Genomic DNA, 16,072 nt, shown 5'->3' on the forward strand with positions numbered 1-16,072 from the left:
GGCTTATGGATCCGCCAGTCTTGATATATCTCCCCTATTGTGGTCAACTTGCTTTTGATTATGACATAATTGCAGCAAACAATGTGATCTTACCTCAACGTGTGAATATGCCCTAATGATGTAAGGTATCTGCATGCTTCTGTGGCTTTTCTGTCTGTGCCTCTGCACCGCATGTACTACTTTAATGCAGTGCAGACCGTCGGATGCGGATCACGAACCCCATTCAAATAAATGGGTCCGAGTCCGCAGACGGTGGGCACACAGTTGATGCCCGTGCATTGCGAACTGCAATTTGCGGTTCTCAGCACACCCGGCCAGCACACGTTCATGTGCATGAGCCTTAATGTTGTTCCTCTGTTTCGTTCCTAGCAATGTATTGTGGTACGTCTACACAGCGATTTTGGCCGTGACAGGTATCGCACAACCAAAGATCACAGTGTAGTGGTGCTGCCACAGGAATCAAAGGGGTCACAGTGTGCTGCAACGGCGACACGCCAATCTCAAAAAATCCAGCAGCGTTGGATTTTTGCAATTTGCGTGTCATGGTTGCAGGAAATACGAGAGTCGCACTGTGACTCCATTCTTTCCTTTCTCAGCACTGCTATACTGAGACACTTGGGCGCGACATTTGTCATGCCCAAAATCGACTTTGTACACGTACGCTAAATTGACAACTGGGTGTTTTCACTCACCTTGTCAGCAGAGTCTTTCCCTATGCAGACAGCCCTCCATTCATACCTATAGGAGTGCCGAAAATAGCGGTGTGCTTGGCTATTTTCGGAAGTCGCATTAAAATGAATGGGTGCACCCTCCGTCACTTTGCAGGTTCTGTTCTAAGGATAGGTGCAGGTCACAGAGGTGGGATATGCCCCCAATGTCTAAGATGAGACAACCCCATTAAATTATCCCAGCACATAAGTGAACTGAATATGGGGGGAAATGTATCATTTGCGGTGGTTTTGATGTCAGTTTTGTCTGTCTTTTGCTTTGTGAGGTTGCGGCAAATTTATCAAATGGCGCACAGTAATAATAGATTCGGCGCAAGAGCAATGTGGTGTACGCCTATAGGCTACTTTCACATTAGCGTTTTTTGCGGATCCGTCATGGATCTGCAAAAACGCTTCCGTTACCATAATACAACCGCATGCATCCGTCATGAACAGATCCGGTTGTATTATGTCTTATATAGCCATGACGGATCCGTCATGAACACTATTGAAAGTCAATGGGGGACGGATCAGTTTTCTATTGTGTCAGAGAAAACGGATCCGTCTCCATTGACTTACATTGTGTGCCAGGATCCGTCTTGCTCCGCTGCTTGCAGCGTTATTTTGTCCGCGATGGGAGCGCAACGGAACGGAACGGAATGCATTTTGGTGAATTCAGTTTCGTTTTGTACCCATTGACAATGAATGGGGACAAAACGGAAGCGTTTTATTCCGCTATTGAGATCCTATGATGGATCTCAATAGCGGAATTGAAAACACTAATGTGAAAGTAGCCTAAGTCCGTAAAAGTATGCCAGGGGGTTACATGGAGTGGAGATGTGACTTTTTGAAAAGCCGCACATCATAAATGTGACTTAAAGGTGGCGAAGGTCGCAAATAAATACACCAAATGTCACATGTGGACGGATTTTTTCTGCCACCAAACGGGCATAGCAGGTTTGATAAATGGCTCCCTACGTGTTTACTTCCGTAACCGTAAAGAGACAGAAGCTCACTATATATAATGCATACAGCATAGATTATAGGAATCAGAGACACTGGCTCTCTAGTCCCGGAGAACTACAAACCCTAGCATTGCCTGCCCGTCAGCACAAGTTCTGAAATGAAAGAGGTTAAAGAACAGGGATCCGCCCTGTATACACCATACACTACCAGCATACAATGCATACCAGGCAGCAGAGGTTACTGAGTTCATGGGCAATGTACAGGGACAGGGGGGAGGAGGGAACCATGAAGCTGCAGTGCATTGTGGGAGGAAAGGAAGCCTTTGCTGCAGACAGAACGTGTCATGTCGCAGGGCAGGTAATATCTCTCTGCTGGTGTGTCTGTGAATGAGCATTTGTAAGGCTGGGCTCACACATGCAGTTTTCATTGCAGGTTTTTGAGACAAAGCTAGAAGTGGATGCAAAAGAAAAAGGAAATCTAAAGGAAGAACTTCCCCTTCCTGCTGGATCCATTTCTGGCTTTGGCACAAAAACTGCATCAAAAACTGTATGGGGGAGATTTATCAAAACTGATGTATAGGAAAACCAGTTAAGTTGCCCCTAGCAACCAATCAGAATCCATCTTTCTGTTTTCAGAGCTTCTTTGGAAAATGAAAGGTGGAATCTGATTGGTTGCTATTGGCAACCAGTTCTGATAAATCTACCCCTATGTGTATTTCCAGCCTATGGGTGCGTTCACACATTGGGGGACATTTATCAATTGTGGCGTAAAAAAAGTTGCGCATTATGGCGCATGGCATCTGTGCGCCCTAATTTGTGGCTTTTTAAGTTTAAGTGCCGGGAAAGGGATGTGGCTTCACACCACTGTCATATTTACTATAACATTCACCAGAAAGTGGCGGAAGTTATAGCTGAAATCTACGCCAGCCTGTAGCTAGTGTAGACGTCAGTGTCTGGCGCACAGCAGGGCGGAGATGCATCTGCCTCTTAACAAATCAGGCGCATCTCGCGCCAGCGCAGGGAGATCCAGACTGGCTTATGGATCCGCCAGTCTTGATATATCTCCCCTATTGTGGTCAACTTGCTTTTGATTATGACATAATTGCAGCAAACAATGTGATCTTACCTCAACGTGTGAATATGCCCTAATGATGTAAGGTATCTGCATGCTTCTGTGGCTTTTCTGTCTGTGCCTCTGCACCGCATGTACTACTTTAATGCAGTGCAGACCGTCGGATGCGGATCACGAACCCCATTCAAATAAATGGGTCCGAGTCCGCAGACGGTGGGCACACAGTTGATGCCCGTGCATTGCGAACTGCAATTTGCGGTTCTCAGCACACCCGGCCAGCACACGTTCATGTGCATGAGCCTTAATGTTGTTCCTCTGTTTCGTTCCTAGCAATGTATTGTGGTACGTCTACACAGCGATTTTGGCCGTGACAGGTATCGCACAACCAAAGATCACAGTGTAGTGGTGCTGCCACAGGAATCAAAGGGGTCACAGTGTGCTGCAACGGCGACACGCCAATCTCAAAAAATCCAGCAGCGTTGGATTTTTGCAATTTGCGTGTCATGGTTGCAGGAAATACGAGAGTCGCACTGTGACTCCATTCTTTCCTTTCTCAGCACTGCTATACTGAGACACTTGGGCGCGACATTTGTCATGCCCAAAATCGACTTTGTACACGTACGCTAAATTGACAACTGGGTGTTTTCACTCACCTTGTCAGCAGAGTCTTTCCCTATGCAGACAGCCCTCCATTCATACCTATAGGAGTGCCGAAAATAGCGGTGTGCTTGGCTATTTTCGGAAGTCGCATTAAAATGAATGGGTGCACCCTCCGTCACTTTGCAGGTTCTGTTCTAAGGATAGGTGCAGGTCACAGAGGTGGGATATGCCCCCAATGTCTAAGATGAGACAACCCCATTAAATTATCCCAGCACATAAGTGAACTGAATATGGGGGGAAATGTATCATTTGCGGTGGTTTTGATGTCAGTTTTGTCTGTCTTTTGCTTTGTGAGGTTGCGGCAAATTTATCAAATGGCGCACAGTAATAATAGATTCGGCGCAAGTGCAATGTGGTGTACGCCTATAGGCTACTTTCACATTAGCGTTTTTTGCGGATCCGTCATGGATCTGCAAAAACGCTTCCGTTACCATAATACAACCGCATGCATCCGTCATGAACAGATCCGGTTGTATTATGTCTTATATAGCCATGACGGATCCGTCATGAACACTATTGAAAGTCAATGGGGGACGGATCAGTTTTCTATTGTGTCAGAGAAAACGGATCCGTCTCCATTGACTTACATTGTGTGCCAGGATCCGTCTTGCTCCGCTGCTTGCAGCGTTATTTTGTCCGCGATGGGAGCGCAACGGAACGGAACGGAATGCATTTTGGTGAATTCAGTTTCGTTTTGTACCCATTGACAATGAATGGGGACAAAACGGAAGCGTTTTATTCCGCTATTGAGATCCTATGATGGATCTCAATAGCGGAATTGAAAACACTAATGTGAAAGTAGCCTAAGTCCGTAAAAGTATGCCAGGGGGTTACATGGAGTGGAGATGTGACTTTTTGAAAAGCCGCACATCATAAATGTGACTTAAAGGTGGCGAAGGTCGCAAATAAATACACCAAATGTCACATGTGGACGGATTTTTTCTGCCACCAAACGGGCATAGCAGGTTTGATAAATGGCTCCCTACGTGTTTACTTCCGTAACCGTAAAGAGACAGAAGCTCACTATATATAATGCATACAGCATAGATTATAGGAATCAGAGACACTGGCTCTCTAGTCCCGGAGAACTACAAACCCTAGCATTGCCTGCCCGTCAGCACAAGTTCTGAAATGAAAGAGGTTAAAGAACAGGGATCCGCCCTGTATACACCATACACTACCAGCATACAATGCATACCAGGCAGCAGAGGTTACTGAGTTCATGGGCAATGTACAGGGACAGGGGGGAGGAGGGAACCATGAAGCTGCAGTGCATTGTGGGAGGAAAGGAAGCCTTTGCTGCAGACAGAACGTGTCATGTCGCAGGGCAGGTAATATCTCTCTGCTGGTGTGTCTGTGAATGAGCATTTGTAAGGCTGGGCTCACACATGCAGTTTTCATTGCAGGTTTTTGAGACAAAGCTAGAAGTGGATGCAAAAGAAAAAGAAAATCTAAAGGAAGAACTTCCCCTTCCTGCTGGATCCATTTCTGGCTTTGGCACAAAAACTGCATCAAAAACTGCATGGGGGAGATTTATCAAAACTGATGTATAGGAAAACCAGAACAAATTCACAGAATGAACATAACCCTGTTCAAGGGAATATAGCAGAATTAGGTCAATTAGTAAACAGATTTCACAGAATTACCATTAATTCTAAGACATAGCTTTTAATAATCATTGTTAAAATATTGGACCCTTTTAATACAGAAATAAATAATAAATACAAAATCGAATCAAAAAACCTATATGCCACTTGTCTCCTTAACGCAGAAAGGGCAGCCGAGTATGATTTTGATAGGCTAAAGGGGCAATATCCATAATGCTCCCCCTATTAAGGTAGCCCTGCCTACAAACGGAATATCCGCCCCGATAGGGGCGATCCCGTATCTCGTACCTCCTATTGATCCCTGGAGGGCCCTAGTACGGGTGACAGATAAGACTATTCCTAGTTGGAGACCTGGACTAGTCTATACAATTACAAAAAACAACAAACAACATGTATAGAACACCCCGCCGTGTGGTGGTAAATAGACCAACCATAGATAGTGCAAGGAAAAAATCGTGAAAAATGTAGTATTAATGTAGGTCAAGTGTCAAACTGGCACTTCTGACCCTCCCGTCCCAGCGCGTTTCGCCTCGTTGGTGTTAGGCTCCTCAGGGGACAAAAAAAAAAAAACAGCAGAGTGTCCTACACCATAGATTATAACAACAAAGAGGAAAGAAGAGAGACCACGATATGTCTTGCTCTCCTAAAATGGTGGTCACTAAATATAGAGCCACATGTAGATATTTAATATTTGATACAGAATTATATCCACAATGATCAGGTATAGGGACTTAATTAAAGACCACACTTGCGGCGACACTGATGGCAGCACCTTAGGAGTAGGACAACTGTCCATCCAGACAAACCTTAATAATCCAGTTAATATGTAAATTTTGCATTTGTCCCTCTGACTCATAGGGATACTATTCCACAGAGGACCACAATAGGTCCATAGGTTTTTTGATTTATTTTGTATTTATTATTTATTTCTGTATTAAAAGGGTCCAATATTTTAACAATGATTATTAAAAGCTATGTCTTTGTATAGGAAAACCAGTTAAGTTGCCCCTAGCAACCAATCAGAATCCATCTTTCATTTTTCAGAGCTCCTTTGGAAAATGAAAGGTGGAATCTGATTGGTTGCTATTGGCCACGAAGCCAACTTTCCTTTACACCGGTTTTGATAAATCTACCCCTATGTGTATTTCCAGCCTATGGGTGCGTTCACACATTGGGGGACATTTATCAATTGTGGCGTAAAAAAAGTTGCACATTATGGCGCATGGCATCTGTGCACCATAATTGGCGGCTTTTTTATGTTCTCTGTGCTTTTCTAAAGTGCCGGGAAAGGGATGAGGCTTGGCGGAAGGGGCGTGGCTTCACACCACCGCCATATTTAGTATAACATTCGCCAGAAAGTGGCGGAAGTTATAGCTGAAATCTACGCCAGCCTGTATCTTCAGTGTCTGGCGCACAGCAGGGCGGAGATGCATCTGCCTCTTAACAAATCAGGCGCATCTCACGCCAGCGCAGGGAGATCCAGACTGGCTTATGGATCCGCCAGTCTTGATATATCTCCCCTATTGTGGTCAACTTGCGTTTGATTATGACATAATTGCAGCAAAAAATGTGATTTTACCTCAACGTGTGAATATGCCCTAATGAAGGTATCTGCATAACTTGTGCAAAAGTGCAGTGTAGGATGCAAAGCAGTACTGTCAGTATACTGGAGTATTGGTAGAATTGTGTTACAGTATTTAAAGCCCCTATTCCTCTGCAAGGAACAAGCTCGACTTTTCCTGGCGCAGTCATGGAGGATTCGTAGAAACCATGGGGGTCATCTACTTAGGGTACTTTCATACTTGCGGCAGAGGATTCCAGCAGGCAGTTCCGTCGCCGGAACTGCCTGCCGGATCCGTCAAAACGTATGCAAACTGATGGCATTTGTCAGACGGACAGATCATGTCCTATTCTTGTCCGTTTTGCGTCCAATGATGCTTTGCTAGATCTACATAACAAATGGCACGTAGCACAGAAATCTGGACATTCATGGTGCTAGGTTTTAGCCCTTTATCTAGGCCTGATTGGAGAAACGTCAGGATCTTAGGTATGTTAGGTTCCAACGGACTTGGAATGCCTTTACTACACCAGATTACAAAGGTTTCCATAACCTTTGGTAAATGACTGAGGTTACCAGTTTGTGAGTCCTAATAACTCTGATATGAAGTCACATGCTTGGCATTGACTCTTCAGAATCCAAGCTGGCAATTTTAGCTTCCAAATGCCTGGATGAGATGCAGGAGCTTGATTGTAGAAGGTCCTATGTTGCAGGTATTTTCACCAGATCTTCTATGGCAAGCTCTTTCAGAAGTCCAAACCAGCTCCCTTTTCTGCCACAATGGTGCAATCGGAGTTATCTTGGTGTTCTCCGACGTTTTCTTCTGTATCACCTTTGGAAGAAAAGGAATGGAAGGAAAAGCACGAGCTAGACTGAACTCCTAAGGCTAGGTCAGGGCATCTACCTGTAGAGGACTGTGTCAGAGAGAAGAAGGTTCTGATGTTATTTGTGTTTTCCTGTGGCAAAAAGGTCCCCGCCCCAGCGAAGAACCAGTATCTGGAACACTGCTCATAAAATCGACCTGACAGCTTTCTTTCCCCCTTAAGTGATTAGCTGAGAAACAAGAACTTGTCTCTGGCCACTTGAGGATCCATTCAGACAATTATTTTACTGATAAATATTTTGAACTCCTGTGGTGGCATAGGTGGACCACCATCATCATACTGTCTGACTGGACATGGACATGTTTCATCAAAAAATGGATTTTGCTTTCTTCAGACTTTCCAGCACTGCTGTAAATTCTCTTAGGTTTGAGGTTCAAGACCTGTTTTCCAGAGTTTAGACACATTGAAGTGAGTGAGGTCATGATTATTTTGGTGACTGCTGCCACTCTAACCATTTCTTCAGATTTCTGGTAGTTGTCAACCACTGAAGAGATTTCTTCACCTGATTAGTAAGAAAGAACTATAGTTGTAAATTGGCTGTATTCCTGTCCCATCAGGAAAGGATGAGAGAATGCATAAGTCTTGAGTGTGTCTGGCTCGATGGTACTGCTGGAATGCATAATGTCACTGTCCCCAGAACTGACATGTTTTTTTTCATAGAGCAAAATGTTGTGCTCTGAAAGCGGAGAATTGCATTTTGGATGCTGATACATTTCTATGGAGGTAGAAAGGACATCTGTTTTTTAAGAATCCAGTAGTATCCCCAGGAAGATCTCGATTGGTGATGGAGACAGATCCTATTCTTTATAGTTCATCATCCAACCCAAGCTGTGTAATAGTGGAATAGTTCTGTCGAGGTGAACAGAGAGGAGGGTAGCCAACTGCGGTAATGAGCCTGTCACCAAGAAAGGTAAAATGTTTATGCCTTGCTAGTGTAGGGCCACAACCACATGTGCCGTAATCTTTGTAAATGTACATTGAGCAGATGAAATTCCAAATCGGAGGACTGCAAACTGAAAATAAAAAAGTTTTTGGTTGATGTGAATTGCAAATGTCAGCGGCACAAACTGGAAGGGTAGGGAGGCCCATCGAGGAAGGCGGAGGAAGTTTTTGACAAGGAGAGGAAGCCCCATGCAAGCCAGCCAGGCATAGTGCCTTTGGCGCACTGAAGGTCGGATAGACCCTGGCAAGTCAAGGGCTTAAGAGCAGTAAAATGACAGAAGAAAGGAGAGAGGATGGATGAGAACCCCCATAGACTTGTTGCTGCTGCTGTGTCCCGACAGAAGCTCCCAGGAAAGCACTGGTGGTGGTTGGCTGGGGAGAGACTTTTAATCTTTAGTTTTTTCCTGTCCCTATTAGAAATGATGGGCAACTCTTGTGGTGGTGGTGCTGCTGAAGATACAGGAAAAAAATATAGAAACATGGTTGTCTGTATGCATTATACCTTTTCCTTAACTCTTCTTAGGCATAGACTTGTATAAACTTTATATAAACTAGAACAACCCTTTTAAAATGAGGTACTGGAATTTTTAAATTAGGGCATTGATGAAATGTTTATAAAGGGTTACAACAGAAGGCACAAAGAGCACTAGCTGTCTACAGCCTCTGACAGCTCTCCTCAGGGTATACCACTTAGGCATCTAATCGATAAGGATCACATAAGTGGTATACAGAAGGGCTGTACATTTGATGATTAGCTGGTGGGAGTTATCTGAGCATGTGCCCAAAGGGATGAGAGTCAGGGGCACCAATAATACACTTTGCCTTGGTCCAAGAATTTAAATACAGAGCTAGGACTAAACTTTTGCATGAGGTGAAGGAAAACCTAGCTAGCTAAACTCGTATTTTGTCAATAGCCATGCAGATCTCTCTAATATGGAAATATTTTGGCAGTGGGTGTGGAACCACTGTATATTCCAACAGATTTGACTTTGGGCTAATTCTAAGGGTGTTGTCCTAGCGGTCCCCGGTTTTTCACCCTTTAGCTTCTATACAGGGATCTGGACTTCACTGCAGAGGAACTACCAGGCCACTAACTACTGGAGCAGTCTCTGTGTGGCTGACAGCTGAGCCAAAGGGGTCTGAGACACTGATGTGGAGCACCAAGGGATCAGGCAAAACCATAGTCAAAGACATGCCGAGGTCAGGGCAGACAGAGTATTAGCAATACAATAAACAGTCTGAGGTCAGGGCAGGCAGTAACGGGTCAATACAGAGGTCGGGCATAGGTCAGGTCAGGAAGTGGAGGGTCAATATCCAGTAAATGGCCAGGAGTCAGTATACGGGCAGACAAATGATACAACACACCTTCGCAGGAAGTAGCAAACTAGTAAACCTATAAAACCTATTTAAGTACCCTCCCCAGGGTTGCCAGCTGTTGTCTGGTGAAGATTAGGGCATGCACTGGCCTTTTAAGAAGAGAGGGAGCACGTGTTCCCTGTGGGCAGAGAAAGAGAGGCCTTGCCATCATGCAGGCTGCAGGATGCATGGGAGGACAGAGGAGACTCGGCAGTTGCAGCTGCCAGGAAGAAGGCAGCAGGAGGTGGGTCTGTGCCGCTGGGTGGGGTAAGTGGAACAGCGGCGACTCGCAGCTGCCACTGTAACAGCATACCAGTTCTTCTGCACTGTCTCACTCACTGCATGTTCAGTTTATTTAGTCTAGACAACAACTGAAAGTTATCCCAATTCTTTATCATTGTATTTATATATATTAACTTACCTTTGCATACCACCCCAGCTCTTTCCTCTGTGCTAATGTTCTATATACCTTTTATTCTTTAATTTACTTTATTTCTCTACTGCTCCTTTATTCTGGAATGCTATTCTTTAAATTATATGTATAAAGAAAAGGAAAAAAGCGAGGGTTAATCCAATCTAGTGGAAGACTCCAAGAGATAGAATAAAACTGGAGGCGCCAGCGGATGGAGGGTAGGGAAAAAGGGAGAATAAGAGCGAGATGGTCAAGTACAAAAAAGGGAAAGGCAGCTAGAGGGGTAGCTATGCTGAAAGGGATCAGTGTGTAGATAAAAGGTTGATGGTGACTATAAAGGTCTAATATGGTTCACTGCGGACCAGTGGACCAAACAAGACTAGTCAGAAAAGTTGACCCCCATAAAAAGCGGCAAATCCCAAAATGTTTCAGAAAAGAATAAAATAGGCCAGCAGGGTGATCTAGAGAGTGTTGGCTGGCGATTAAGTGCTGTGAGGTAACAACCGTGAGAAAGGTGACCCAAAAAACTATGGGTATTGGTAAACCAAGCGATTGACCCCCTATTGGATCAACAACTGTGAGATTTGCTGGTAAACAACAATCATCTTGGATTAATGTATATATACTGGAGTATGCGTAAAATTCTAGGCATATGATGCAAAATATTAATAATAAATTAACTCGCTTCACAGGGGGGTGGCCCGCTGGATAAACTCAAGACACCAGTAGGGACCAACAACCCCCCAAGCCAGGATCGCCTGTAGAATCTCAAATGCTGATGGTTGCCCAGTGTGGAAGGAAAGGCTTAACTTCAGTATTATTGATGAAGACTTTGGCTTCTTTAATGTGGACATACAGCTCAACGCGTTTTGGGGTGTGTAAACCCCTTTATCAGGAGCAAGTACATAAAAACATTTGCATATATTAAAATAACAACCATTGTTTTTTTAATATATGCACATGTTTTTATGTACTTGCTCCTGATGAAGGGGTTTACACACCCCGAAACGCGTTGAGCTGTATGTCCACATTAAAGAAGTCAAAGTCTTCATCAATAATACTGAAGTGAAGCATTATGGCCACAGTGCTTTCTAGGGCTTCTACAACATCAGTTTTAGATCAGTATAGGATCCAGTGTTTGGTATAGTAGAACCACAATGCTAAAACAAGTCCTTATTAGGTCTCTTGAAAGTAACTTTACTGAAAGAGCTGTGTAAAAATCATATGTGAAGGAGTCATACAAAAAGATGCCCCACTCTGCTTGATGTATTGTTTTATTTAGTTTTTGTTCCTTTCTTTTTTTCTTTTTTTTGCCTGATAGCCGTGCAGTTACAGCAACCCTCCGGTTCAAGAAAAACTTCACATTAACTAACAGAACACTTACATGGTAGCCTCCTTTTCACCTTTTTAGCTGCAAATCCACCAATTCCAGGGCTCCTCTTCTGCTATCCAATGTGTACTGTGCACTTGGTAGCCTAAGTCACTTCCTACAGCCCTTAGCTTGGCCAGCAATGCATATCAACAGTGCTGGCCAATCCAAGATCAGAGCTGGACAAGTAGGAAATGTTTTTGGCTTCCAATACACAGTATGCATTAGAGAGCAGTCTGAGAAGCGGTATGGCCATCTTGGATGACAGAAGAAGAGTATGGGAATCGATGGATCTTCAACTAAAAAGATAGAAAGGAGGTCACCATATAAATATTCTGTTTGTTCCTCATGTAAAAATCTTGAACCAGAGGGTCGCTTCAATAGCCACCATACTACCAACCTTGGGCAAACAGGGCCTTAGTGTATTGTTTTCATGGACTAGTTACAAAGGTGAAATATGAACACATTGTGATTTAAAAGTTAAGCCTTGTAGATTTCTAATGTTCTCTTAATGTTGATTTGTCTAGTTCTCCTACATCCAGCTGTTGCTCCCAAGGTCTTCAGATCCATGAAGATGTCAAGGTATTACTGACCGTGATCCAACACTTTATCTCATGTGCTCACATAGTGCTTTCCTTTTTCTATTCAAAATCACTATAACACAAAGAAAAAACATCCCTTTATTTAATTTTTGTAAACACTAATGTATGTACCAAATTGATTGAACTGACAATCCATGCTGTGAAATTGCTAAAAATAAGGTATTTACATCTGTCTGTGAAGCAGTAAGTCTGTCCATGGACCACCGTACCCACCAACACTGGCCTTGGAACCCCCATTGCATCTGCTGGCACAACAGGGATCCATCTCATTGTTCCTTTTTTTATGAAAAAAAATAAAGGATTGTTGAAATTGTTTATAGATCTCATTAGCACCCACATGGTCAGACTGGTCCCCCAGAGTACCAGAGAATCCTCTGGTGGGCCCCAGGCTCTGATACCATAATGGGCCCCAAAAATTCAAGAGAAAAAAAAAAACCTATTTGGCTGTCTTTGGAGCCAATCACTTACCTCAGGGCTATATTTCTTTGATTCAAAACCTATTAAACTTATTGATGAGATATGGGTTGGGCCTCGAGAATAATTTCGACTGGTGGTCCCAGGGAACCCCAGCCTGACACTGAGCACCCCCTTTCCATATGTCTTGAATATTGGACAGATCATTGGGCCATGCAGAAAAATGAGCCCATATGTTGCCAGCTTTATGCTTACAGTAGGTGCTTTAAACCATGTCCGAAACTTTACTTTTAGAGTGCTTTTTGCTTTGTATGACAAGAGAAGGATTAACTGCAGACTTTGTACTAGGGTCTGTGTCCACCTGTTCTGTAGAGATCAATGAGTTTTGCTCCCTATGGGATCTACCCAATAGTGAGTCATCAACGTCCCTTAATATGGCATTAGTTTGCTAAAAAAAAAACATCCATAATACACCAGTTTCTGTTTTTTTCATGCATAAAAAAGGTAATGGGGGTGAGGCTTCATGTATGACAAATGTAATGGGGGTGAGGGCTGCCATCAATCAGCCAGTCAACATATTAAAATAATTTATGTGAGTGGAGAGCAGTTACGTTGGGTGGTAAAATAGCACCAGAATTACTACTTTAATCCATGTGTATTGCTTGCACTTTAAACAGCCATGTGTAATAAGCATAAAAATCTGTAAGTCTTGTGGCATAGGGATGGTATTTTAAGGTGAATACTTTCTTGTTAGAGTCTGCCTGGTTAACATTCATGTATGCATGAGGTTTATATGGACGAAACTCCTCACTTACTGCAGTAGAAATTTTACAGACCTTGTCCTTGACCACTTCATAGGTTCATTTGTATTAGCTACAAGCCCTTGCTGCAACTCTTGTCTGGAGATTTGAAGGTTTTATATCTTCCATCCTGCAAACTTAAAACACAGTCCAATTTTAGTGAATTTAGTGTTAGAAATGTTTCAATCCCCAAAGTTGAAGCAACTTTTTCGTTTTGTATGACTGTTTATTTATAGATATTATTTCTGCTAATCAAATAGGAATATTATGGGAAACTCTTACAGAACTCCAAGGATTTGAAAACCAATGCCTGTGTAACCCCATCCAAGCCAGTGCCGAAATTCATACGGGATGCACTGACAGAAGTTCATGATGAGGTTTCCTCACGGTAAGGAATTTAAAGCAATGTTGGTTGAATGCAGGGGCGGATTGGCCATAGACCTTACAGCAATTTCCCAGTGGGCTGATGCCCAAGGGGCCGCCTGAGCTCTCCTCACGGCCGGCAACTAAAAGTTTTTGGGGCAATATTTTGTGATGGACTGTGGTCTTTGGCTCTGTTAGGGTGGTATTGCTGGCCGTGTCTACTTGTGTTGGCCCTGCCTTCCATTAATTTGGACCCGACTTCCAAACGGCGCCACTTTTAGTATTTTTTCCAGGGCCACTTTAAATTCCCAATCTGCCCCTGATTGAATGTACCTGTCCACCTCCGTAGTCACTTTGAAAGAATCTTGGGCCAAATGTGGATCTTCGGGTACCTGAATGGGGCTGTAAAGCAACTCTGCAAAATAAATAGACACCGGTATTCTATACAGTATATGGAACATAGCAGTTAAGGGCCCCTCTTACAAATTTGCATCAGGCACAGGAGCCTGAAAATTATGCCTCCAATCCTGGGCAATCTATTTTCCAACATCATAGTGCATCTAACAGCCTTTATAGGAATTAGATTGTTGGCAAGTGTGTGGCTAGCATAAATGACAGCTAGTTTGCAACGTAGTGTAAACTAATTTATTAAAGGCGTTGTCACATTAAAAATATTCTACATTTTTTAAAGAAGCACATGGATCTGAATACTTTTGTAATTGCATGTAGCCACTGTACTGTTATTCTATAAAATATATCTGTATTGCGCCACCTGCTGTTTGTTCTTTTCCTAATTTCTCCATCCACCTCAGTAACATCACTAAGCTGGTCGCACATGCTCAGTTCCATCCTTTATTCTTCTATTACACAGTCTTACAGCTAAGACAGGATCTGATAGGGTGGCGTAGGACATGGGGATTCTAGGAGAGAGAATAGTTCTTATTTACTACCTCTCAGGGTATACACTAGGCATTCATATTAGTATTACCGGAGTGTTCTTTCCATAGAGCCTATTTGAGATGCTCCCTTTTTTTTCAATTTCCGATAAATCAACCTAGTCCTATATCATACAGTTGCATATGTGCCCATAGGCTGCCATGATAAAGATACATATAACTTGCAGTGTATGTGTGAGGCCTCTGTACTGAAAAGCATAGTTAATTACACTTATCATTACAGCTCAAACAAAAAAGGTATGACAGCTCATACCCTATGATTGTATGACTCGGAGACAGTCTTTTGGCATTACCCTAATTTGGTTCCTAAGCAGACCTGGTATGCCGGTCATTAAAACTCAAAACAGTTCTGTTAGTGTAGTTTCTCTATGAGGTGGTTGACTGCTGTGCTTCTTGTTTAGCTACTATGGCTGTGGACTTGTGGTACCTGAATGCTTGGAGAACTGCAGGATTCTGGACCTGGGCAGTGGTAGTGGCAGAGACTGCTATGTACTAAGTATGCTGGTTGGACCCAAGGGACACGTTACGGGAGTGGACATGACTGATGAGCAGGTAAGGTTTGTCACAGTGCAATAACAGTAGTAATTTTAAACACATTCTGACGAGGTTACAAAACATGCCCCTTCACAAGTGGTGCATTAAAGATAATGATAGCTCACTAAGTGGAGCTGCTTTAACCCACGTTCTTGGAGAGACCTAATGAAAAAAGGGTTCCTCACTGGATAAGGTTTAAAGGGTAACTGTCATGTTTGCAGCAGAATTATGCTTAAAGCAATCTTTAGTTTTTTTCACAAACAAGTTTTCCTTGAGTTTTTCCCTTAGTTACGGCTGTTTAAACATTTAAAAATTCGAGGATATTCTCAAGATGGCTTCTCTGCCAGTTCTCTGAGGCCAAAACTGCTTTCCCTTACTTCCCATACACACTTGCTGTAGCCAGCAGCTCCCTGCCAGCCAATCAGATTGGATTACTGAGAGACACGCCTCCTCACTCTGAAGCCTTATGCAGGCATGCAGTGTGAAGGCCCGCCCCTACGTCTTCCTGTCTTCTTAGCCAGAGACAGACAAGCCCTAGCAACTGTCTTTCTTATCTGTATCATTGGTGGACACAGGCTTGACCATGGGTATAGCTGTTGCCGCTAGGAGGCGGACACTAAGCACACAAAGTGTAAGCTCCTCTCCTTCAGGTATACCCTTCCTACAGGGACTAAGCTAAATCAGTTTTAGAAAATAATACCTATATCCCTATTTGGTATAAAACCTAATTTCCGTTCTAATTCATATACCAAAAGCGCTTTACGTTAATAATCATTACATAGAGAATGACCCAGATCCCTCATGCGGAGCTCTTGCATGAAAAATAAAATTCAATAGAAAAATTAAATGAAAAAATTTAAAACAATAGGCT

General features: G+C 43.2%; 1 protein-coding gene across 2 annotated transcripts in view; it reads left to right on the plus strand.

Annotated features, from left to right (window-relative positions):
• Nucleotides 1-4,676: 4,676 nt before the first annotated feature.
• Nucleotides 4,677-16,072, plus strand: part of LOC121005179 (arsenite methyltransferase-like) — a 56,078-nt gene continuing 44,682 nt past the window's right edge. The window contains exons 1-5 of one of the 2 annotated variants that reach the window (XM_040437760.1): nt 4,693-4,735; nt 9,819-9,995; nt 12,060-12,114; nt 13,609-13,736; nt 15,069-15,219. In XM_040437760.1, the coding sequence (XP_040293694.1) occupies nt 4,722-4,735; nt 9,819-9,995; nt 12,060-12,114; nt 13,609-13,736; nt 15,069-15,219 (525 nt within the window). In that variant the 5' untranslated portion in view covers nt 4,693-4,721. Of the gene's footprint in view, nt 4,736-9,818; nt 9,996-12,059; nt 12,115-13,608; nt 13,737-15,068; nt 15,220-16,072 lie in introns of both variants that reach the window. The other variant, XM_040437761.1, reaches the window with a different exon arrangement.

The sequence above is a fragment of the Bufo bufo genome, chromosome 6 (assembly GCF_905171765.1).
Source record: "Bufo bufo chromosome 6, aBufBuf1.1, whole genome shotgun sequence".
In the NCBI taxonomy this organism is placed as follows: Eukaryota; Metazoa; Chordata; class Amphibia; order Anura; family Bufonidae; genus Bufo; species Bufo bufo.